Below are 26,110 nucleotides of genomic sequence, written 5' to 3'. Positions count from 1 at the left end.
AAGAAGAGGTCCTGTTGGTGACAGCTGATTTTGTCATCAATGCACCGCGCCAATGAGCAACTCTCATGAATGAATGAACGCACACCAGGGGCCCACGCTGTATCAGGTCTTATTATACATCCATGGTGACAGCGGACAGCGGCTGTTATGGACCTAAGTTGTTTTGCAATCCGCCGATAAACACCAAACAGAAGAAGGAACTTTCCGGATTTCAGTGCTAGTAGGCCATCTGTTCGATTAATATTTTTTGCTTTTGTTTGTAAAACGTAATGTCAATATGAGATAGATAGTCATGCGTTACGATGCTTGCTGTGTTTGTTGTCTTCGGTGAGTATCTTAGGGTTCATGACGTACCTTGGCAAAGCTAACTGTATTAGTTTGTTAAAGTAAGAAAGATACTGTCGGCATCGCACTACTACATGATGGTGCCTTCACACGGGAAGCGGAGATTCAAACTTCAACGGTTTCATTTCTCTTTACTCCCGTGACTCAAACTAGGCGCGGTACCACTAGGTACAAAAAACAACTAATCTGATTACAGTTACTTTCGTAAACCTGAAGTGCATACATTTTGGATTACTTATTGGAATTATTGGTGGAAAAGTTTCCTCACAAAATGTAATATTAATTACCGGCAGAACTGTGTGCACAGCGCAGCCGCATGTCTGAGGCCGCGCTCCCGCACACAGACGAGAGAGAGATCTCTTTTTAAATATATTGAAAGTTAGAAACGGAGATGGTTCGATAAAACGTGCAAGATAACGTTAAATGTAGCATTTCTTTATTGTCGAAATGATGACATTTCATAACGGGATAAAAATCAAAGTGAATGGCCTGCTGCTGAAGGCATGGGGCAAATATAACTCTCCTTTGCCTAATTTATAAAGTAAACCTTAGCATCTCACTAGCAGTGGCAACTGCAATCAGTTACAACTGCCCTAAGTCTGTAGCCAAGTCTAATAACACCAGTGTACACGTTGCTGTGTCAATACAGATATTTCTTTGTTAATTATTTGTCTTTACTAGTCATAATACACCTGGTTTATCGTAACTGGGTCATTCTACACAGAAAAGGTGGAAGTACTGTCACTTACTTTTGCAGACACCAAAATACATGACGTTGACCTAATACTCACATTCATTATATAGCCTATGTTGAATAAATAGAGATTGTCTTTGCAATGGTACTAAATAAATAAAAAATGGTTTTATACATAAATTGCAATTTATTTAAAATGCGAAGTTCAAGGAACTGCCTTGCCACTTTGATCATACATGGAAGTGGAGCTTATAGTTTTAATTTAAAATATTTTTTTTCAAGAAATAAATCAAATTTATATTGACATAACATTACAAGCATTAAATATAACACTGAAATGGTAAAAAAAAACGCAAATTATTATTAATAATATAAAATAAATGTCAGTCACCCTAAATTACGTCATTGGTGTTACTGCTACACAAAACGCTTTTATTTTTTAAATAATGTACTGTCTCTGAAGTGCCTCCTGTAACAAGAGATCATTTGAGGCAGTGCAGTGGACAAACACATGAGGAAAGTCAGATACTTCTTACTTTGTTAAAGGTGTCATTATATCTTCAAATTGTACATGCGTCTTTCAAGTCTGTCATTAGTGTTACTCATTGCATAGCCCTAGGGGTGAACATTTGAATGGGAAAATGTATTGTATTGAAGAGTTAAACGATTTTGATATTGACTGAAGCCATATTTGGTCTCACACATTGCAGCCATTTTGTTAAAATGGTTGTGTTGTCTCCAAATTGTCACTGGTGTTACTCTTCTTTCTGGTAACACGTAACACCAGTGACATTCAAAAATAAGCTTTGTATAATGTATAAAGATAATACAAATACTTTAAGCTCTACTTGTTGTGGATTCATCAAGTTAAGAGTTAGTTATTGCTATTTAGCAGGTTTGAGATGTTTTTAGAAGGAATATATTTCAGCAGATTTGTATCACCCAGATTCCACTTTTTCTGTAGAATGACCCAACTAGCAGAGTTGAGTAAAGTTGGAACGATATTGGCAGATTCAGATTTCACGGATCAATGACTCATGAACAAAATGTTGTTCAGACACGAAGTACGTCTCCTAAGTACCGTGGTAAGGTTGACAACGAACTACAATCACATTTTGATTAAAAAAAGCCAATACGTGCCGTCCTCCAAACTGGACACGTTTACAACGACGCTGAAGTTGGCTTCCGATTCAGAGCATCCGATTCGGCAGTTAAGGGGAAAGTTAAGGGACATTTCATTTACAGCGCTGAGCAAACCATCCTCCGTGTTTGAACCTCTTAAATCGCTGCATAGACGATTTATTTGGACTGGATTATCCCAGAGAGTCTAAAGATTCTTTATAACATGGTTTTAGATTTGTGAAACCTTTATTCTATTAGTGAAAATACAAAAAAGGGAGATTTCAGTGCTTTTTTTACATGTAGACCACATAAGACCAGGTCCTGATCTGAAACCACTAGACCTAGACTCATCAAATCTGGACTGGATTATCCCAGAGAGGCTAAAGATTCTTTATAACACAGTTTCAGATTTGTGAAACCTTAATTCTATTTGTGAAAATACAAAAAAGGGAGATTTCAGTGCTTTTTAAAAAGCTCGCTTTTTGTTACCTTTTAGTCCTTTTACTGCATTTGGGTCCTATTTCTCCCCAAACCCTGACACTCGGTCTGCTTCAAATGAACTTATTATCCTCACAGGATCATTTTTATTAAAGTTAAAGCAACTAACTGTGTATGCTTTAACAGCAATTAATAAATGATCCAGTCATAAATAATTTGCACCGCGTTGCTAAGAGACACCACAGCGTGTTCTCAGTGTTCTGCTCATGCTGCTTTGCTTTTGGCTAACTGTTTTTGTTCTGCTTTATGATAATGTAATGCATGACTGTGCCAACATGTGTCTCATCCTCCCTGCTCTTGTTTGTAGGCTGCACCTGCTTTTTAGGAGACCAGGCCTCACAATTATGTTCTTTCTGCCAGTGTATCAGCGGTAAGAGTCCATCACAAACTGCAGGGTCTGTCACCCAGCAGGAGCTAGGCTAACATGCTAACAGGCACAGAGCCTTAGAACACCACATACTCCAAAAGACAGATTATATCTCACATCAGGGCACAGAGCTGCTGCAGCCCCACCTGACCCACAGAGCTGCTGCAGCCCCACCTGACCCAGCAGCTCTTTGGCTAAAGCTATTGAATGTTGTGTCGGAAGCATCCTGAGGCCACAGTGGCTTCAGAACATGTATATAGTCTATCTTAAAAAACATCTTGAATTTATTCGTAGAAAGTTAGTTTGTTATTTAACAGGTGTGGAGACTTTTTTTAGTTTCATACATTTTCAAAAATACATTGTTAGAATGTCTAAAAAGTACTCTTACTCAAACCACTAAAATAATGTAACTGAAGCAAAAGGCTCCTGAAATCCTTTCACATACTCACCAGTGTAACGCTGCCTTGCTGGGGTCCCAGTATATTTAAACTGCATGGGATGACGGCTACTAATGAGCACTGCACATGATATATATTTGGAATGCTTTATGGATTGAAGTGGGGGCTACATTTTGAATTCTTAAAGAAGTTATGCTTGTCAGACTGTAGCATGACCTTTGCAAAACAAATATAATAAAGACATGAGCATGTTTAGCAAGTTTTGATATTGATGCTGTTTATACTTTTTTTGACATAGAAAAACTATGATTACTAATGTACATAATATAGCTTTACACTGGCTCTGAAAGACTCTAATCCACTTCCGTAGTTGTACTTATAAAGGGAAACAATGGCCTTAATGAGTCTAACTGGTCACAAAAAACAAACATTTTTTGATTTTTAGGGTTTTAGATCAGGACCTGGTCCAATGTGGTCTAGATACGAAAAAAGCACTGAAATCTCCCTTTTTTGTATTTTCCCAAATAGAATTAAGGTTTCACAAATCTGAACCTTTGTTATAAAGAATGCTTAGCCTCTGTTGGATAATCCAGTCCATATTTGATGAGTCTAGGTCTAGTGGTTTTAGATCAGGACCTGGTCTAATGTGGTCTACATGTAAAAAAAGCACTGAAATCTGCCTTTTTTTAATTTTCACAAATAGAATTAAGGTTTCACAAATCTGAAACTGTGTGATAAAGAATCTTTAGACTCTCTGGGATAATCCAGTCCAAATAAATCGAGAGGGGTCTGCCTGCAGGCCTGCACTCTCAGGACACCTGCACTGTCAGTACAGGAAGGGACGAACACGTTTTTCCCCCGACCCCCAAAAGACTTGTTTGATGGAAGTTTTCAAATCACAATGGAGACTCATCACGGAGGTGATGAGTCCGCCCACCGTGCACTTTGGGTCGGCCTTGGTCAAGCTCTTTTGACCCCCCCAGCCTGGTTCTCGTAAAAGTTGACTTAGCCATTTTTCGCTCAAATGACACAGGGCTGCCAACATTTGAGTTCAGCTTGGAGTGAGATTTTTTTTTGGTGAACCGAAAAAAGAAACGTTCATGTGTACAGTGTTACAAATTAGGGTTTCCCATTAATGTACCGGGGCTACAGTGGAATACGCACATACACAGTGTACCCGCGACTCTTACAATGAAGGCTCGATAATCAGCTCACAGCATATAAAATGGCATATAGGTATAAGCAGAGGTAAAGTGCTATTTTACAAGTGGGGGGTCCTCACCTCCATGCCCGGGAAGATTTGTTTTTTTTAATATTGAAGTTAAATCCATCAATCTGGTGCACTTTGAGAGCAAAAGGAACTTATGGATACATCTCTCAACACCCATATGAAACAGAACTGTAAACAGACTTTCTTTTTCTTTATGGATATTTTACAAATCACTCCCCTTTTAAACTGTATTCTTGTTTTACTCTCATAGTATTTCATAACTGTTTTTCATTTATTCTCATAAATGGTGACCAAAACGTTTGAGACCCACTGAGATAACTAGACTAAAGTTAACTATCTAAACAGAGTCCCTTACCTCACTGAGCTGTAGTTTTCTCAGTCTGACAGGACAGAGCTCTCCCTCTCCTTGTTTTAGAAACAGCTTCCATCCGTTAGCGCAGCTAGCTAACCAGATGCTAACAACAACAATGCAAATGTGAGTTTGGTAGAAATATACTGTATAAGAGTAAAGTTATTTAAGAGGATGCCATATTTATTGAATATTTTACATTATAAATATTCCCCAAAATTATTCAAAAGCATATTCTTCCAAAGTCCTTGCTGTAGTATGACACACAGGAGACTATTGATGTGTGTAGTGAGTTTGGTAGTAAAAAGCTGTATAATAGTGATTGAATTTTATTGTTTTCTCTTTTTTCGGAGTTGCACTTTGCAGACGGTCCCTGAGCACTCGCTTCTTCTCCGGCTGCAGATAGAGAGGACTCTGACCGCCTCACGAGTGTCTATTTTCGGACACTTTTTTTCACTTTTTTGCTATTTCACCCGGTTTCTACCGGGGACACTGCCCGGTCTCGGGTGTCCCCCCCACGGCCTGTGTCCTAGTGCCGGCGCTCTGGCGGTCGGTTCCTTCGAACTGCGGGTTCGACTCTGAAGGCCGGGAGGGTGTGCTGCGTTGGGGTGGGGGACTTCCCCCACTCTGCGTGTCTCTTCCTTCCGGGCCCGGCCGATATGAAGTGTGACCAAGACGCACCGTCTGACTCAGGGGTCACGGTCCCGCAGCGAGCTGGAACCTCCACCCCGCTGCGGTGCACCTGGCAAACACGATTGTTTCTCGAACCCTCCACTGTTGTCTAGCGGGCGGTCTAAAATACAAGATGTCGTGTTTAAATATATATAAATAAGTATATATCTATATATACATATGTATATAATAAGTGTCAGTACGATTTTATTTTGTATTTGCGTGCATTTCCTGTTCGGAAAGTGGTGCTGCGGCTGTACTGAGTGCTACCAAACTCACTACACACATCAATAGTCTCCTGGTGGTCAGACTACAGCAGAGAGTTTGGAAGAATATGGTTTGGAATAATTTTGGTGAATATTTATAGTGTACTATAACATACTGTATATACAATGTTACACATTGTATATACAGTATGTTATATATAAATTAAGACATTAAACAACTTTTTCATTAGCTATGAAACAGTAAAATGGTCACAATCTTATGAAAGACCCAAATGCAGCACTCGAGAAACCAAGGAGTCTTGGTAATGAACTTTATTGGTAATAATACCAGAGTAGAGGGATAACAGAACAGTATCAGCCGGATGATGTGCAGGCAAACGAAACAGACGACAGCGGGCAGAAGGTGAGTCAGCAGGGCAGAGGGTCAGGGAGCAGGCGAGGCGGTCAACGGAGGTACAGGCAGGGTCAGACAGCAGGCAAGGCAGGATAGTCCAAGGACAGGCAGGATCAGGAAGGTCGGGGACAGGCAGGGTCGGAACCGGGTAGCAATCTGGTAACAAACGCGTGAAAGACTATGAAGGCAAACTGGCAACGGGCGTGTGTCTGGTGAGGGTTTAAATACTGGCAGTGAAGCTAATGGGTGCAGAAGAGAAAGAGTGAGCAAAAACGTGGGTGTGGTTAACAGGTGAGACAGGTGAATGGAAAACTACTGGTGAGAGATGGAGCAGACTGTGACAAAATAAAGTTAACATTGAAAAATAAAACATTTCAGGCTTTTCACCTATCTTACTAATGTCAGACATGGCATCATGAACATCTGTGACTACTTTAATCTGTAATTGAAAATATATTTAACATCTTAATTAAGAATATAACAATTTAAAGCTATGGACAGGTGATTATTAATCATTACTTCAGTCGCCCAACATCTTTAGTAAAGCTTTTTTCTGGATTTTTTTCTCATAAAAGTTGACTGAGCCATTTTTCGCTCAAATGACACAGGGCTGCCAACATTTGAGTTCAGCTTGGAGTGAGATTTTTTTTGGTGAACCGAAAAAAGAAACGTTCATGTGTACAGTGTTACAAACTAGGGTTTCCCATTAATGTACCGGGGCTACAGTGGAATACGCACATACACAGTGTACCCGCGACTCTTACAATGAAGGCTCGATAATCAGCTCACAGCATATAAAATGGCATATAGGTATAAGCAGAGGTAAAGTGCTATTTTACAAGCGGGGGGTCCTCACCTCCATGCCCGGGAAGATTTGTTTTTTTTTAATATTGAAGTTAAATGCATCAATCTGGTGCACTTTGAGAGCAAAAGGAATTTATGGAGACATCTCTCAACACCCAGATGAAACAGAACTGTAAACAGATTTTCTTTTTCTTTATGGATATTTTACAAATCACTCACCTTTTAAACTGTATTCTTGTTTTACTCTCATAGTATTTCATAACTGTTTTTCATTCATTCTCATAAATGGTGACCGAAACGTTTGAGACCCACTGAGATAACTAGACTAAAGTTAACTATCTAAACAGAGTCCCTTACCTCACTGAGCTGTAGTTTTCTCAGTCTGACAGGACAGAGCTCTCCCTTTCCTTGTTTGAGAAACAGCTTCTATCCGTTTGCGCAGCTAGCTAACCAGATGCTAACAACAACAATGCAAATAGTGAGTTTGGTAGAAATATACTGTATAATAGTAAAGTTATTTAAGATGATGCCATATTTATTGAATATTTTACATTATAAATATTCCCCAAAATTATTCAAAAGCATATTCTTCCAAAGTCCTTGCTGTAGTATGACCAACAGGAGACTATTGATGTGTGTAGTGAGTTTGGTAGTAATCAGCTTTATAATAGTGATTGAATGTTATTGTTTCCTCTTTTTTCGGAGTTGCACTTTGCAGACGGTCCCTGAGCACTCGCTTCTTCTCCGGCTGCAGATAGAGAGGACTCTGACCGCCTCACGAGTGTCTATTTTCGGAAACTTTTTTTCACTTTTCCCCGGTTTTATTTATTTTTTTGCTATTTCACCCAGTTTCTATCGGGGACACTGCCCGGTCTCGGGTGTCCCCCCCACGGCCTGTGTCCTAGTGCCGGTGCTCTGGCGGTCGGTTCCTTCGAACTGCGGGTTCGACTCTGATGGCCGGGAGCGTGTGCTGCGTTGGGGTGGGGGACTTCCCCCACTGCGTGTCTCTTCCTTCCGGGCCCGGCCGATATGAAGTGTGACCAAGACGCACCGTATGACTCAGGGGTCACGTTCCCGCAGCGGGGTGGAGGTTCCCAGCTGGAACCTCCACCCCGCTGCGGTGCACCTGGCAAACACGGTTGTTTCTCGAACCCTCCACTGTTGTCTAGCGGGTGTAACTAAAATACAACATGTCGTGTTTAAATATATATAAATAAGTATATATCTATATATACATATGTATATAATAAGTGTCAGTACGATTTTATTTTGTATTTGCGTGCATTTCCTGTTCGGAAAGTGGCGCTGCGGCTGTACTGAGTGCTACCAAACTCACTACTACACACATCAATAGTCTCCTGGTGGTCAGACTACAGCAGAGAGTTTGGAAGAATATGGTTTGGAAGAATTTTGGTGAATATTTATAGTGTACTATAACATACTGTATATACAATGTTACACATTGTATATACAGTATGTCATATATAAATTAAGACATGAAACAACTTTTTCATTAGCTATGAAACAGTAAAATGGTCACAATCTTATGAAAGACCCAAATGCAGCACTCGAGAAACCAAGGAGTCTTGGTAATGAACTTTATTGGTAATAATACCAGAGTAGAAGGATAACAGAACAGTATCAGCCGGATGATGTGCAGGCAAACGAAACAGACGACAGCGGGCAGAAGGTGAGTCAGCAGGGCGGAGGGTCAGGGAGCAGGCGAGGCGGTCAACGGAGGTACAGGCAGGGTCAGACAGCAGGCAAGGCAGGATAGTCCAAGGACAGGCAGGATCAGGAAGGTCGGGGAAAGGCAGGGTCGGAACCGGGTAGCAATCTGGTAACAAACGCGTGAAAGACTATGAAGGCAAACTGGCAACGGGCGTGTGTCTGGTGAGGGTTTAAATACTGGCAGTGAAGCTAATGGGTGCAGAAGAGAGAGTGAGCAAAAACGTGGGTGTGGTTAACAGGTGAGACAGGTGAATGGAAAACTACTGGTGAGAGATGGAGCAGACTGTGACAAAATAAAGTTAACATTGAAAAATAAAACATTTCAGGCTTTTCACCTATCTTACTAATGTCAGACATGGCATCATGAACATCTGTGACTACTTTAATCTGTAATTGAAAATATATTTAACATCTTAATTAAGAATATAACAATTTAAAGCTATGGACAGGTGATTATTAATCATTACTTCAGTCGCCCAACATCTTTAGTAAAGCTTTTTTCTGGATTTTTGTTTGTTTTGTACAAAATGCAGCTTTCATTTTGCCGATTTCAAATCACTGGCTGGGCTGGATTTTCCCCCACATGCCGTTTGTAAGCGCACTACTTCTACTCTGGTAGTAGTTGAAACTACCAGCCTTACCTCACCTATAGCCTCTTTAGTTTGGGAGAATACGCAAACCACAATCCCACGCGGTATCTTTTTTGGGTATTCGTGCAGCAGTCATTCCGAGGCACTGCGTGTGAAACCATCTCCCACAGGTTTCACAATGAATCTACATGGGGATAAATACAACAAAGATATTGAGAAAATGTAAAGTGTAGGACACTTGTAAAGCAGGCATATTCATTTATATTTTATAGAGATTATACTTTTTGTTATTCAGGTTTATCTGTACTGAGCTAAAACTTTAACAAATTATAAGAAAAACAAAAGGAAACCTGTAATGCATAAAAATATACAAAATGTCATTACTTTTATGTTATTCCTGAAATCTAACTCCAGATAATCTATATATTATCTACTATTCAGATTATCTTCTGGAGTTTCAAAACAATTCATCATTTAGCCTCACCCAAACAGCATCAACAGCAGTTGGGGGCAGGTCCTCAATTCCAGAAGGAACAGAAGTCATCCTTTGAAACTGAAAAAATAACCGGTGTATTACTGTTGAATTTACAGGAAGCCATCCATATATTCATTTCATATTTTTGGCTAATACCTGATCCTTTGAGAATTTCTTCTGCCATGTCTCTTAGTAGATTTTGAAGAGATTGTTTTGATGACTTGAAGTGAATTGTCTGTGGGTTTTTCGGAAATTCCTTCACTGTCATCTTGGCAATCTGGACAGATGGTCAAATAACATGACGTTATGACGTGTTTTGGAATTTCCCTTTAAAATAAAATGCTTTATTATTAATGAAAACAACATGTTGCATTAAATCACCTGCATGACAAAGGCTCCACAACTGGTGGCATCTTTCTGGAAGGTGTGGGTTTTCTTTCCAGGCCGCCATTTGATGTCAACCCAGTCGTCTTTACCCAGTCTGTTCCGGCGCATCTTGAAATGTTCTCTATAGAACAATAGGACAAAATATATAATTGGCGCTTACTCTTTGCCTTTACCAAATGTGCGTTTAACCAATGTATTTCCTGTAATATATTTTATATTACCCAAATTTGTAACCAGCCTTTCTGGAGTCCTCAACTTCATTTGACCCTTGCAGAGGATCAACCACATAAATGTGGTTTGAAAGGGCATGGAGGTACGGTTTTAAAAAGTAGCATACCGTATAATTAAACCAAACCTTTTTCAATATGTCAGCAGCAACAATAATGTATCAGCTTTTCTTCAAAAATGAAAACCACAGTTAACTAATAGATTGACATTATTAAAATCACTTTAACTGTTAAAAAAGCTATTTAAAATAATACTAAAATAATAACTACCCATTTTAAATGGGTATAATCGAGACTTAAAAGTATTGAAATAATTAAAGATGTCAGATCAGATGAAAGAAAGTTGCACAATTTGGGGACAGAAGACCCAAATCTTTAGTGGAGCAGTAGCAACCACCAATGAGAAATGTTTGAATGAGTACTTATTTTGGACTTCATTTTATATTGTTTCCCTATGATATAGATGAAGAACATGAAGACATTAAAACTAAAAGAAGAATTTTTAAATCAATCCTGAGGCAAAGATGCATTTACAAAATGGGGCTGCATGAGATACACATTTTAGTCTTAACTCTGTCACAGTATATGAGTAATGTATTACAATATTTTTTAATAGCAATGTATATTTAGTTGTATGCATTTGAATAAATGTAATCATTAGGGCCGGGACTCGATTAAAAAAATTAATCTAATTAATTACAGGCTTTGTAATTAATTAATCGAAATTAATCGCATTTTTAATCACATATAAATATTTGACCTGAGAACAGTGAGAAGCAATTTTTTTCACATGGATTTTAGTATACCATTGAATAATGACTGAATACATAAGCTTAAGCAACAAAACATTGTTTATTTTTTTCAAGGTGGTCCTTAACCAAGACCAACAGAAAAGTGCAATTTTTGCCATAAAGTGTAGCAATAGCATATTTAGGAATATAGTACATTTCAGAGATTCAGGTAGCCTATAGGTAGGTAGACCTTCTGTAAACTATAACACTTTGTTTTTTCAGTATAACACAATACTTTCAAGTACATTCAGAACATTGGAAACCCTGACTATTAGAAAACATCTCTCTGTTGCTTCAGAGGCCATAACAGACTTTGTTGATTTAGCAACAGTTGGTTTAAAAAATCTAATACATTTCAGTCCAACTCTCTCAATAACCTTGGCCAAAACAATAAACAGTTCAACATAAAGTGCCAGTTGCACCAACAACATAATAAATAGTTCAACATAAAGTGTACCATTTCAAATAAAATAAAAAAGTGCCAGTGATTGACCTCAATCCCTCCTATTCTTCAAATATCCTGATGAAAAATAAAATCTCTCTGAGGCCACTGTTTGATCAACGCGAATTGGGTGTGGGTCCTTGTACTCCGAGTCGGGCTAACGTCCACGCTAGCCTCCACGCTAGCTGCTATATGTTTTTGCATTGAGGTGATACTTGAGGCTTGATGTTCTGCGGTGATATCAAAATTCCTTTTTGCATGATTTGCAAACAACCGTGCTCTTATCGACGCTTCCATCCGTCCGTTTTTTAAAACAAAATGTCCCATCCACGGGGCCAACCAAAGCGGTCTCATCAGCTTCTTCGTTCATGTTTGACTATTGTTCACTGTGGTTTGTTGTTGTCTGAAGTCATGAACGTTAGTTGGTGCTCCAGTATAATCGGTACCCCTGAAACTCATCCAGTGAGAAACGTTCCGCGGTGCGATTAAAATGCGTTAATTTTTTTAACTCGTTAATTTTTGTGTAATTAATTAATCTTAATTAACGCGTTAAAGTCCCGGCCCTAGTAATCATACATCTTCAAAGTAATAGTTGATTAACTTGAAATGTGCAAACCCTGAGCAAAGCATACATGCTGTAAAAGCAGCGAGAGTATTACTACACGAGTAGCTGTATACTCACCACAAACTTCCAGTGCACATTTCTTATATTCACAAATCCAATGGCTCCATCATATAGATCAAAAGTGACCTGAAAAAAATAGGGAATATGTAAACATAAGTGTTACATATTCTAAAATAAACTCTTCACCCTTTTGCCATGGACCAATTTTTTTTCTTTTTAAGTGTGGCAGCTGATCTTTAGAGGAGAAATCAAAAGTAAAGTATATTATCGTGTACATCACCTGCACCTGAAGATGTTTTCACGATTTGGCTTAATTTCTAGTCCTAATTTCTTGCACTAAGAAGTACTTGCACTAATGTCCAATTTATGTTTCTTGTTGATTGTGTTTTTTATATATATTCATTACTTACTTTTATACCCTTGTTTAGCTAGAACTTTCTTAATTTGTTTATATATATATATATAGTTTTTGTTCCCGCTGTGGGACTGTAAGAAACGGTATTTCAATGTTTCTGTATGTATAACACATGTGGAACATTTGACACTAAAGTTGACTTTAACTTCAACTTTGGCTAAATCTGTAATAAACCTTTAGTTTTGTTCACAAAAATATTTATACAAATGTGTCGGTGGAGTATAACAAACAGGAGACTATACCGATTGTAAGTTGCTTTGGATGAAAGCGTCAGCTAAATGTAATGTAATGTAATATTAATGTGTGTAGTGAGTTTGGTAGTAATAAACTGTATAATAGTAAAAATGATTGAAGATGAGGCCATGTTTATTGAAGATTTTACACTATAAATATTCCCCAAAATTATTCCAACCCATATTCTTCCAAACTATCTGCTGTAGTCTGACCACCAGGAGACTATTGATGTTTGTAGTGAGTTTGGTAGAAATATACTGTATAATAGTGAAGTTATTGAATATTATTGTATTCTCTTTTTTCGGAGTTGCACTTTGCAGACGGTCCCTGAGCACTTGTTTCTTCCCCGGCTGCTGAAAGAGACAAATTTATTGTGTCCAGCTCGAAGGACGGCGCCTATTGGCTTTTATGGATCAACATGTGATTGTAGTTCGTTGTCAACCTTACCACGGTACATAGGAGAAGTAATTTTTGTCTGAATATAGTTTTTTTTCTCATGAGTTATTGATCCGTGAAATCCGAATCTGCCAATATCGTTCTAACTTTACTCAACTCAGAACTAGCAAGCAGTGGGAATTCCCCTCAAGAAGCAACAATTGCCAAGGGCGTTGCAACACTCGCCAATATAGCACGTTTGTTTATTTTAGCAAACCATGCTCCAAGTAAAATTGTTAAAATAGAAAGGATAATGTATAATCTTTTTGAAAGATAGAGATTGCACATCAGTCCTGTGTACAGATCAGTTCGATAAAGTCATGCCTAAACAGCGACATTTTACACGATAAATACGGGTTTAAACAGCAGCGTTTGCCACGGAAGGCGAGTGGCAGCTACCGTAAACCTTCTCTTACGCTGGCATCTTGTGGCAATTCCCGTTGAGCCGCGGCAGATGCCTCGACAAGTTGTGGCATCTGTGGCATATGCCTGCAGATGCCACGAAATGAGCCAGGCCCTACTGCATTTTGTAGCTAATTTGAACTTCTATTGCAGGATTGGCTCCAGGTCGCCCTTTTTATTTACTACAAGACAAATGTGCCTTTTTATTTCATACAGTTCAATTTGGATTCTAGAAAGTTGATGACCATCATCAGTTTAAACTTGTTTGAAAAGCATAGGGGAGAGCGGGGTAATGTGGGACACCGGGTAATGTGAGACACCCGCTGTAACTAGGCAAAGAAACAAATTTGCGGTCATGTGACCATAATGTTTTCAAGCCCCTCCCACCCCCCACTTGGTATGAAGGAGAAGTTGGTGCTGGTTCTGTGGTAAGTATTTTTTTTCACAAAAATGTGTTTGTTGCATGTAAAAGTAAATTTTCTTACTGCGAACGTAATCAACTGTAATATCAAAGCAAATTGATTCAGGTTGAAAAACTTATATCATACATGTTGATGAACTTCCAACATATAAAACCATGTGATTGATGCTAGTTAAAGATTAGCCTGAATTGCCTAGAGATGTTGTTTTTTCTAAAATGGTGGCTGTGGGGTAAAGTGAGACAGATGCTGTGGGGTAAAGTGAGACGCTGACTCACTTTACCCCGACATGAAGCACAAGTTAAGTTTAGTCTTATATATATTTTAGTGTAATATTACAATACATATGTTTTAATTTTAATGTCATAAACATTGTAGAAAAGTCATCATGCCAAGACGATACATCAGGAAGACAGCTTGGGGCCAAACACCCCTCACAGAGATGGAGAGTGCAGCTGCAGAGGTCATGCAAGGAAAGAAGTCCTTAAGACAAGCAGGAAAGGAAAGAAATATCGACAAGACAACCCTCCAAAGATTCATTAAGAAAATAGAGAAAGGGAGAGTTAAATCAGTAGCCTGGGGTGCAGTAGCTGAGGCAAAAAGAATACTGACAGATGAGATGGAGGAGGAGCTTGCCCAACATTTAAAACAACTGGCTGACCAGTTCCATGGCCTTGCTCCAGTTAAGTGCCGTGAACTGGCATTTGAATATGCAGACAAAAACCATATCCCTGTCCCTGCCAATTGGATGGAGGAACAATGTGCAGGTAGGCTAGGGTGCGCAAGAGATCACATGATTCTGTAGGTCAACTTAGGCCAACTGATCTTGCCACAAAGCTTATCTTATAATAACGAATTGTCCACTCTTTAGGAGTAGAGTGGTTTGGCAGCTTTCTAGCCCGTCGCCATCTCTTTGTCCGAACTCCGGAGGCAACATCCCTGGGAAGGGCTACAGCCTTCAATAAGACTACAGTGGGGGAGTTCTTTACAAATCTGGCTGTAGTGATGGACAGGTGACAGAATTAATTCTTTAGTTGCAAATGTTTTATGGAGGTTTTACCTGTAAGATTTGGTTTTGATTCTGATAAGGTTCTTCCCTTGCCTCTCTTCTTTAACAGACACACATTTCCTCCACACATGATTTACAATGTGGATGAAACAGGCGTCTTTACAGTACAAAAGCCACGGCAGGTAAGCTACTAGAGAGCAGCAGACTGATACTGAGTGGCTTGTGATAATGACCAGCTAGCTATTGGCAGAATGCTGAAACTAATGCTATTAGTAATGTTGTGAGCCTGTGAACTAGAAAAAAATGAATGGACTGCAACAAAATAAAATGTACCTTTAGACCAATAGTAGCCTACTGATTGCACATGCCATTGATTCTAAACTTTCTACTTGATTCAGGTTGTGACAGAGAAAGGGAAAAAGCAAGTTGGTTCTATCACATCAGCTGAGAGAGGAGAACTGGTGACTGTGGTGTGTGCAGTGAATGCTGCTGGGAATGCCATACCTCCCATGTTTGTCTTCCCCAGAGTTAGGTTTAAGGACGACTTCATGATAGGAGCACCTCCAGGAGCCAAAGGTGCCTCCACCAGAACAGGATGGATGAACGAAGACACCTGGCCTGAGTTCCTCGATCACTTGATAAAGCACACTAAGTGCACTCCTGACCATCCCATGCTGCTAATCCTGGATAATCTGAGAGCTCACATCTCACTCAAGGCAGTGGAGAAAGCAAAGAGTAATGGTATTGTTCTGCTCACCCTCCCACCCCACACATCCCATCGCTTGCAGCCTCTCGACGTGACAGTGTATGGCCCGTTCAAGACCCTATACAGCCGAGCTCTTGATGGGTGGATGAGATCTAACCCTGGTAAAACAGTCTCCATCTATCAGATTGCAGGATTTGTGAACGAGGCCTTCTTGTCAGCAGTGACACCACGCAATATCACCTCTGGCTTCAAGTCCACTGGGATCTTCCCATATAACAGAGATATTTTCCCTGAGGAGGCGTTTGCACCATCCATGGTGTCAGACCGGCCAAACCCTGAGCTGCGGCCTGCATCCACTGGTCCATCCACTTCAGATGATCCGGATGGTCCACGGCCTGCAGATGATCCACCCCCTGCAGATGAACCACCTGCTGCAGATGCTATTCCACTCGCTGATGCTATTCCATCCACTTTGCATGGTCCACATGGATGTGCCTCGCCAGCTGTCTCACGACCTGGATATGTGTCTCCTCAGGAAATCATACCACTTCCAAAATGTCCCCCCAGAGGACAAACAAAACGAAAGCGTGTGAAGACAGCCATCTTAACAGATACTCCAGAGAAGCAAATCATAGAACAGGCTTATGAAGAGAGACAAAAGAAACTGGCAGGGAAAAAGCAAAATAGCAAAGAAAAGGGAAAACCGAAAAAGAAGGCACCCAAGAAGAAAATCATAGATAGCAGCTCGGAGGAGAGTGATGACCCTGTCCCATTTGAGGATGATTTTGAGAGCTCTGAAGATGAGAGGAGTGACCCCGGAAACAAAGATCTGTCCGTGGGTGACTTCGTCCTCGTCAATTTTGCCACAAAACACCGAAGTATCCGTTATGTTGGCATGGTTGAGAAGGTTGAGGGGGACGAAATACTAACCCAATTCCTCAGAAAAATCCAGGGAAACAACAGAGAGTGGGAGAGACCCACGTTTGCTATGAAAGAAAAGGATGTGGCACATGTTCCTAAAGGTGATGTGGTGAAGAAGCTGCCTCAACCTAATAGGCCTGGAGGAACAACACGGAGAGAGCAACTCTTCACCTTTCCCTGTAACCTTCAGGGCTGGAATGTAGAGTAGGCCTTGTTTAAATATGCGGCTGATGTTCATATCATATCGTGTTCTAATCTAACTGGTTAAATGGTTAATTGAATGTTTATTAAAGCACTTTGAAATATATTATGTTGTATTTGACTTTGTTTGGAGTTACTTTGTTTAAAAAATGTGCTAAATTGACCAATCCCCATGATTATGTTGCGCATCCGACATTATTTTTGGAATGTGTGGTTGTCAATCTATCTGTCAGGATTCTAACTGTTACAACATGTGTTGTTTTTGTAGTTTAAAAGTGGAAAAGGTAAGTGGTTCACTTTACCCCCTTGATTTCTCTAGTCTGTCTCAGTTCACCCCTTAGCTGGGGTAAAGTGAGACACAAGACCACTTTTTAAAAAACAATCATATTTTCACTGCCCTTTGTCCTGAAGACATTCTGATCATTTCCAGTGCTAGGAAACATCCTGAATTAATGGGAAATGTGTACATTTTACTGATATATCATTTTAGCTCGCCTACAGGAGAGCAAATGTAAAAAATGTCTCACATTACCCCGCTCTCCCCTACTGTAGTTCTGTGACGGGATATAATATGCCTTGCATGGCACAAACAATGTTGAGGATGTGGGTTTATTCCCATGGACTACATTTGCTGAAAATGTATGCACTGCACTTCACTTTACTTAAAAGTGGATGCTGAGAAGCATATTACTGCACTTTTTATTGGTATTATATCTTTGGGTAGCGATTTATTGACGAAGGAAAAAAGTGGGTCCTGAAGCAGACCAGTTGAGAAACACTGGTTTAACTCACACCTGTTGCTCTTGATGTAATTTGTCTGAAAAAAGGAGACAGGGAAATAATCTAAACCTCACGCATGGCGTTTGACTGTCAAGGGGGGCGATATAGCGTGTATGTAATTACATTGCAAATACTGACTTGAGCCCCACCACTGTAGGTTAGCCCTACCATAGATTACCCAACAAAAACACTCTGGAGCCGCCGTGGGTACATGGGTCAGACCATGGATGTATAATGGGTCAGACACACCCAAACCTTCTTCTATTTTTTTCTTCCGGTTTTATGGCGGGTGGCCGCCACCTACCGTATTGGAGTGTGGACCAGAATGATGTATCCCAAAAAAGAGAAGAAAGACAAATTAAATGTTAAATTCTCATTTATTAATTCAGTTCGTCTTAGATCATTTAAAAGTCTCCCTGACCAAATGTCTAATATCTCTTTGAGTGTTGGCTGTTCCACTCCAAGCTTCCTGATTTCTGTCTTTTATAGTTCGTCTTGCTTGCCTGTATCTGTAATACAGAATAACATGTTCTACCGTTTCTTCGACCAGGCAATGTTCACATAATCCGTATGGAGGTTTTCCTACTAAATAATAGTAATGATTTGTTCAGTCTTGTATGTCCTATTTTAGTCTTGTTAATACATTTTCTTCCTTGGTGCTTCTTTTGACTGTCCTGCCTTTGTGGATTATTTACACCCAATCCCGTGATAAAAACAACCTTTAATACCTGTGCCATAAGGAATCGTACAGCGGCACCCTCTGGCACAAACAGTGAATAACACCCAATTGTGACAGCTTAAAACCCAAACAGGAACTCTCATTAAAATGGCTCTTACAATAGTAGTTAGTCAATGTGGCGCAAATTTCAATAAAAAACGGTGGAGTTTACTAATGCCGTACTGTATTATACCATATCATATCACAGGTGTATATATATATATATGCGATACATTGCAAAGTGGAACAACATCACTATTATGTGAATGTACAGCGCAGACTCATACTACAATGAACTGCTGTTTCTCAACAGGGTGTATGATCTTTGTGGCTTCAGGCTCCTGTCTTTCTAAGGAATATTCTACAAGAGCTGGGCGATGTTGTCCGATGTGCAAAATAGGTAAGGTAACATTTAACAAGTATTCAAACATCAGAAGTAAGTATAAGAGCATTTTAAAATATGAATTGAACTGGGATGTCCGAAGCTGAAGTTGGCTTTGCTCCCTGAAGTGCTCCATCAGAGACCTGAAACGGGATACACTTATTGTTACTGACTCTAATCCTCGTTTTGTAATTGTAATTTGCCTTCATGTCTTGATGTTGAGATGCTGACAGAGTGTTTGTGTGTTGAACAGGTACCGTTGTACAGATGGACTGCACGCCACATACAGGCACACTCTGCAGTCGCTGCAAGAACGGGACTTTTATGAACCAATCCAACAGACTCGATAAATGTTTCACATGCACCTCCTGTGACTCAGGTATGTCTTTAATGTGTTATTATGATTATGTCTTTGTAATCTTTTATGACAGTAACCGTGGATATCTTGGTGTCTTTGGACTTTGTTACATTAAAAGTCATATTCAATATAGACCAATAATAATAAATGTAGACTTCATCTAAATATTTTTTTCTAAAACTCCAAGTCCATTGAACGCATTATTATTTTCTAACGAACTGTCGCTCGATGACAAATGATTGGACTGAAATATAACAGGCTATTTAACTTTTTTGGAAGTGCATTTAATAAGACGTCTATTATATTCCATCCACAATTCTCTTATTTCCTGCTTTAACATTTCATTAAACATTTTTTATATATATATCAACATTTTTTAAATGAAGTCAAGATGTGTGAGTTGAATTTTAAATATTTGTTAGGTTTGTATACATTGACTGTTTCAATCTGTTTGTTTCTTTAGGCCCCGGTCTCTTCGTCCTGCAGGGCTGTTCAGAAACAACTGGCACAGTCTGTGAAGTTAAAGATGGGTATTACTGCAAAGATTTAGATGTGACAGGATGCAGTGCGGCACAAAAACATACACAATGTGTACCTGGTGAGAAGATACAAGAACCTGGTAAGTCAAATGCAGGTCACACTCTCCTGACAGTTTACATGCACACTGAATTCCTGGCCTGAGGCTTATCCTGGTTTTACTCATGGGGTGGCTCAGTCTGTAGGGACTTGGCTTGAGAAGCCAAAGAGTCGCCGGTTCAAGTCCTTCATGGACCAAAAAGATGGAGTGTATTTGGAGAGTAGCTGGAGAGGTCCCAGCAGCCTCCTGGGCACTGCAGAGGTGTCCTCGAGCCCCCATGGGAACCTGGAACACAGGTTGTAAGCCCCTTGGTTCTGCCCGCCCTTCATTAGTGCCTGTCTTTAGGTGTGTGTGTATATCGGGTGTGTGTGTTCATAAACGCAATACTAAACTTCCCCTCAGGGGTTACTCAAAGTTGATCTTGATGTAAATCTTAATTTTTACATTACACAAAGTATCAGATAATAATTACATAGAATACATCACTTTAGATCAAACTTTTCACTGGACTATAACCTGAGGTGCAGAAGCTCCCATGACAGGCAGTAAACAGGAACCCCTCCTAGTTTCTTTATGAGTCCTGCAGCTATCACCTGAGGGTTTCTGAGACAGACATGATGACCTCCTCGTACGTCTCAGTAACCATCCTGAAAGATAACCCTCAAATCACTCTCATCTTAAAATGATGACTGGAGATGTACTGTTTTCATTTCCTGAATGAACTTTTAGACAGTGTGAACATAAAAACACTAAATGAAGACACTGATGTGATGATGGATCATTACTGGATGTTGGCTGCTGTGTGACTAATCTCTCCTGTGTCCCTGTCTCTAAGGAACCGGCAGAGAGGATGTAGAGTGTGAACCCTGTCAGTCTGGCTTCTTTTCAGAGCATGGTGTGAATTGCACGGACTGGACAACGTAAGGCTTTGTTTGTTATGGCATTACTAAAACAGGTAGGGCTCTTCCTGCCCTGCAACATGAAATGAACACTTTGTTTCTGTAATAATTGCTCCAATGAAGTTGTGATTTGTGGCTTTATTTGTATGTGTGATGGACCAATCTTTCCCATCCACAGGGGATTCAAACATTGCCAATCCTCCAGTTTTATTTGATTTGGTCACAAAACATAACTCTCAAGAGACCTTTTCCATTTTAATATTGATTTGTGACCAAATCACAATATCAATATTGCGATTTTACATTCACAAATATTAAATATCGATATTCAGTGTCGTTCTCTGTACTTTTAACATCATTATAAAATATGAAGTACCGTGTCAACGTTTTAGGCAGGTGTGAAAAAAACTGGTAGGTTGCTCCAAACATCTTGGAGAACTAACCGCAGATCTTTTGTGGATAGGCTTCCTCAAATCCCTCTGTCCCTTCATGTAGTCCCAGACAGACTCGATGATGTTGAGATCGGGCTCTGTGGAGGCCATACCACCACTTCCGGGACTTTTTGTTCTTCTTCATGCTGAAGATAGTTCTTAATGACATTGGCTGTATGTTTTGGGTCGTTGTCCTGCGGCAGAATACATTTTCGCCGGCCCTTTTGTGAACAAACTGCCTTCTTCTGTTGACAATTATTTCAATCAGTCGAGAGCACAAGCTGCCATTGATCTGCATCACAGTTCCTTTGTTTTCCAGCATAGTTGAGTCGCTTGGCCTTGTTTCCATGTCGGAGGTATGTCTTTTTGGCTATCTTCCACAAACTCACCTTGGTAGCAGAGTTTGGATGTTTCTCACCCAGTTGTAAGCCTCCTACAAAGCTGTTTCAGTGAATGACTGTGTTTAAGGCTGCAGCCACACAAAGACGAAACGGGTCGTATCCGCTACAGTTCTCTCTCTTATAGGCGGTTCGGCCACACGAGGCCGACAGGGAAACGCAGATAACGATAACGGGTCCCAAGGTCGGTAGATCTGCGGACGGAACGCTCTGGGGGGCCAAACGGCTCCGTGTGTACGCCCTGCCTATACGATCATTTCCTGACAACGATTAAGCCACAGCCCCCCCTCTCCCAACCTCTGCTGCTCACTGTTGTAGCATGGTCAACATGTAACATGTTGCTGAATCCACCATGGAGAATAAACAGAAGGGCAAACAGGCAACCATGCTCGGGGTTCTTCTTCGCTGCTTTTGGTGTATTTTGTGGCAGAAGTACAGCACCACTTAAAGGCCCGGCATATGTACTACAGCGTCTCCAGCGGGTCGAGCTGTCTCGTGTGGACGGAAGACTTTTTAGATATTGAATTCGGTTAGTTTTCGTTATCGTCTCCGTTGTGGCTCCAGCCTAAACCTACATGTAAAACTGATGATCATTAGCGCCTGTTCGGTATAATTGGTTGATCATACCCCTGACTGTAATCCTACAAAATCCATGACTTTGTGCAAGTGTACCTGTAGGAATTGATGCCGGTTTGAAAGCACATATTGATTTGATTTAGATTTGTCTTTAGTTCGTTCACTTTGCATTTTGTGAATTGATAACAAATAAAGATTCATAATTTATATTTTTGAAAGCATTCTTAGTTTACAGCATTTTTTCACACCTGCCTAAAAATAATGTCTATATTTTTCAAGTTTCATTTTAAACACAAAGTACTGAATCTCTTTTTCATTTCTCTTTTCCCAGGTGCACAGGAACCCAGTTAAAGGTAAAAGAAGGATCCAGGAGCAGCGATGTTGTGTGTGGAGGTTCTTCAAGGAGTCATTACATTGTCATGTTACCAACATTATTATTAAATTTAACAGTTGTTGCGCTCTTCATCAGAGGTTAGTGCTTGTTTTCCACCCCCCATACTCATTTCAAACATCATTCCCTACCATTTTGTGCTCCCGCTACTTTGAGTGAATGGATATTAACTTTTTTTCAACTGACCCTTTCAGCTGTATCTCTGGCAAGGGACAGCGGCTGCATCTCCAGATCAGATGGGTCTCTGAAAAGCAATGGCTAAATGTACTTTGCAATATAAAAGACACACACAAACACATTAAAAATTGTGCACGCTTACTTTTGATTGTTTTAAATTATATATTGCGGTTTGATAATATTTCTGTATTTTCTTTTTCATAGCATGTGCTTCCATGTCACACTACGGGATGTCCCTCCGACGGTATTCCTCAGAAGCTTGATGCAGTTACCGCCGCCTATATGCCAACCCCAGCCTAACCTAAATTGTTCTAACATCTTACTAATCAGAAGACCAAACCCCAAAAGATCGAATACATTCCATATTTTGTTTATAATGTATTTAGTTAATGTTTGTATGTACCACACACTAATCTTTGTATTTGTTAAACCACTTGTAAATAATAACAATATTGTATACAGTGTTTTGTCTTTTGATTGCCCTCATAATGTTACTTAAAGAAATGTAAGGTTCAGCTGTAGCATAATATACAATGTGATCAAGTCAAGTTGTCTCAATGTGCTGTTAACGTGTGCTTTAGCTAAGACCTGGCTAAGACGAAGTGAGAACACTTGATATACCATCTCTTACTCCTCATAGGTAGTGTAGGTCACCCCAGTGTTTGGTTAGTGTTCTGCACAATTATTACATACATATGGAAATCACCTATAGAAAATTGTATTTCTTCCATAGCACAGATCCCAGGCTACCTTAAACTAATATAGCAGCAGATAAAGTTTCAGTCAGTGCAGGTTGCACAGATTGCACCCAAATACCCATTTTTTACTTGTTTCTAATTTAAAAGTAAAAACTTTCTTCAGTGCAAAACAGCCTAAGGAAAATACGTATCCTCAGAGCATAACAAGGATTGTATTCTGCTTGATGTTCAGACAGCTAATAAGAAAGCAATGTTGTTATTAGATAATCTGCACTCAGATCAGAACAGATATTTGCTCACACAAGGAAGACCTTTTAAAGCTTTGATCAGAATGTCCGGCTTCTGTGATTCTGGTTTCCCTGGCGTCTGCCCCTTAATGTCCCATAATGTCCCATAATGTCCCATAATGTCCCTTAATGTCCCATAATGCACCATAATGTCCCATAATGTCCCTTAATGTCCGATAATGCCCCACAATGGAACACTTCATCATTTAGTTTATCACAGACATAAAACCACCCAATTAGAAATATACTGCACATTGATTTAACTGGATTGGCACTAAAGTATCAAAGCTGTCAGAAATGTAGTGTAGTAAAAGGTATGTTCCCCTTTATGATGTAGTTAAGTAGAAATATAAATGAAAAGGCACATGAGTACAGTACTGACTGATTATTACACTAAGTGAAATGGTTAAAAGCAAGCCTGAGGAGCATGATGAGGACCTGTTGAAATTACCCTTTGCACTAATATTGACAGTGGTAGAAAGGGCTTGTACTCCATTGCATTCTGAAGACGACATTATACTTTTTAGAGCAGTACCTTCATTTGACAACTTTAGTTACTAGTTACTTCAGATTATCAGATAATACAAAGTAAAACAAAAAAAATACATGCATATAATATAGTTTAAGAGCAGTAGTATACAAAGTAATTCAAATGAACTCAACCTTTAACGGCTATGATAGAACTGTTAATGCATTAATAATCATAATTCATAATACAAGAATTTAAAATGGACCATTACTCATAACAAGTACTTTCACTTGTGATGCCCTTATCATTTTATTTAGATGTCAATGTTTTTGTACTTGAATAACATTGGAAAGGAGGACTTTTACTTGTAACAGTGTTTACGCAATTTCGTACTGCTTCTTCGCGGTCTTAAAATCCCCACAATGCTTTGCGCACTGACCAATTTCCAAATCTTTGGCGGAAATCGCGCTCCATTTGAGGCGGGGCCTCGCATATGACGCATACCTGCACACCTGTTGGCCCGTTCCACAATTCTTCGTTTTCCGAGGCTAGGAAGGATTCTTGCCTCGCTTCTGAAGGAAGTGACTCGGAAGACATGTCCTACCAAGGAAGTGTCCTCGACATTCAGAAACACCCACTGTCTAAACCAGGGGTCGGCAACCCGAATAAGTGGAATCAGTGTGCAAAATATTTAAATTGTATTTTCGGATCCTGAAGGAGAACGCCGCCAGAGCGCGTCTCCCCGTTGCCTGCAGAAGCAAGTATGGAAAGCCAAAAGTGCCATAATACGGGGGTGAAAAAACGCGCGAACATACGGGGAGGTCCGTTTTTTCGCGCGAAAAAACGCGCGAACATACGGGGAGGTCCGTTTTTTCGCGTGAAAAAACGGGCCAATATACGGGCGAATGTTCGCGCGGTTTTTTATATGATAATGAGCCCCTCCTTCTGATTTCCTTAGCCAATAAGTTAAAAGTGTCTGTAACCAATCAGTGAAGGGTAAAGCCAGACCAAAACAATCTGTAGATGAAAAGTTCCTGACATGGTGAGGCTGTGCTGTAAATTGTGCATTATTCCAGATTCAGGGGACTAAGTATTAATTTGCCTTTGAATATAATAAATATATCAATCAATATATCAATATAACCTGCCTTCATTGTTTTTTTTAAATAAAATGGCATTACCCTTTTCCTTAAACCTTTGGAGTGTGAAGTGAAGGTATTTTCTCAATTTTTAGATGTCTCCTTAAATCCACTTTTAAATGTACTTCTTATAACATGGCATGGTGTTACATGTCAAAATGTTCAGTAGTCTCTGGTGTTGCTAGAAATGCAAATTCACTCACCTTAGAGCGCTGTCTTATGAGAAACCTAGCTTAGAAATCCGATTTTTGGAAAACTTCAAAACTGTTGTGAAACACATATGTACTCATGTCATCCATTTTTTTTGGTGTTTCAGATTTTGTTCACCAAAGTCTTTGGTTCACAAAAGTAGTGAAATATATCAATTACACTATAAGCCTATATAAAAGTGTTGTTCATGTCTAAAATGAAAATGTGTAAATTATAATTTAGAGTAAAATATTTCCATCCCTCTACTTTCACCACAGAAAAGTTACATCAGGACTGAATAATGACTTCATATTCCATACCAAGGTTTATGTGATGTGTACAAATACAAATTCAGCATTTCAACTTTATTTTTCAACCAACTATTTATGTTAACATATGAAACTGTAAAATCTCAATATGTCCAATATCAGAACTTTTTCAACCAACTATTCATTATAAATGTAAAGACAGGGGGTCTTTGTCCATGGTCTTTGTCTGTCTTCCAAGACAGTGGGTCTGGCTGCTGTGTA

At 39.7% G+C, this 26,110-nt stretch overlaps 2 protein-coding genes and 1 long non-coding RNA gene across 6 annotated transcripts; 2 read left to right on the top strand and 1 right to left on the bottom strand.

The window, feature by feature from the left end:
* Nucleotides 1-71: 71 nt before the first annotated feature.
* On the top strand, nt 72-23,226 carry LOC307022839 (tumor necrosis factor receptor superfamily member 5-like). 3 transcript variants are annotated; one of them, XM_079655740.1, is made up of 8 exons: nt 72-327; nt 18,923-19,009; nt 19,245-19,370; nt 19,813-19,968; nt 20,762-20,846; nt 22,562-22,701; nt 22,816-22,872; nt 23,003-23,226. In XM_079655740.1, exons 1-8 carry the CDS (start codon nt 303-305, stop codon nt 23,059-23,061), a joined length of 735 nt encoding a protein of 244 aa, XP_079511866.1. In that variant the 5' UTR covers nt 72-302; the 3' UTR covers nt 23,062-23,226. The 3 variants fall into 3 exon arrangements, with proteins under 3 accessions (XP_079511866.1, XP_079511865.1, XP_079511867.1); XM_079655739.1 differs by lacking the exon at nt 72-327 and adding an exon at nt 13,377-13,469; XM_079655741.1 differs by lacking the exon at nt 72-327 and adding an exon at nt 13,377-13,469 and having other exon boundaries at nt 22,816-22,885.
* On the bottom strand, nt 9,513-10,392 carry LOC307022564. Its single transcript, XR_013803440.1, has 4 exons — nt 10,279-10,392; nt 10,054-10,174; nt 9,907-9,975; nt 9,513-9,606 (listed from the first exon to the last, which is right to left on the bottom strand). It is a non-coding gene; the product is annotated as an uncharacterized lncRNA (long non-coding RNA).
* Nucleotides 14,260-17,217, top strand: LOC307021528 (uncharacterized protein). Of its 2 annotated transcripts, XM_079653733.1 has the most exons (5): nt 14,260-14,283; nt 14,653-15,041; nt 15,146-15,287; nt 15,393-15,465; nt 15,682-17,217. In XM_079653733.1, exons 2-5 carry the CDS (start codon nt 14,663-14,665, stop codon nt 17,116-17,118), a joined length of 2,031 nt encoding a protein of 676 aa, XP_079509859.1. In that variant the 5' UTR covers nt 14,260-14,283; nt 14,653-14,662; the 3' UTR covers nt 17,119-17,217. The 2 variants fall into 2 exon arrangements, with proteins under 2 accessions (XP_079509859.1, XP_079509858.1); XM_079653732.1 differs by lacking the exon at nt 14,260-14,283 and having other exon boundaries at nt 14,314-15,041.
* Nucleotides 23,227-26,110: the final 2,884 nt, after the last annotated feature.

This window comes from Notothenia rossii (genome assembly GCF_949606895.1).
Source record: "Notothenia rossii genome assembly, chromosome: 10".
Lineage (NCBI taxonomy): Eukaryota > Metazoa > Chordata > Actinopteri > Perciformes > Nototheniidae > Notothenia > Notothenia rossii.
This window is presented reverse-complemented; position numbering and strand designations above follow the sequence as displayed.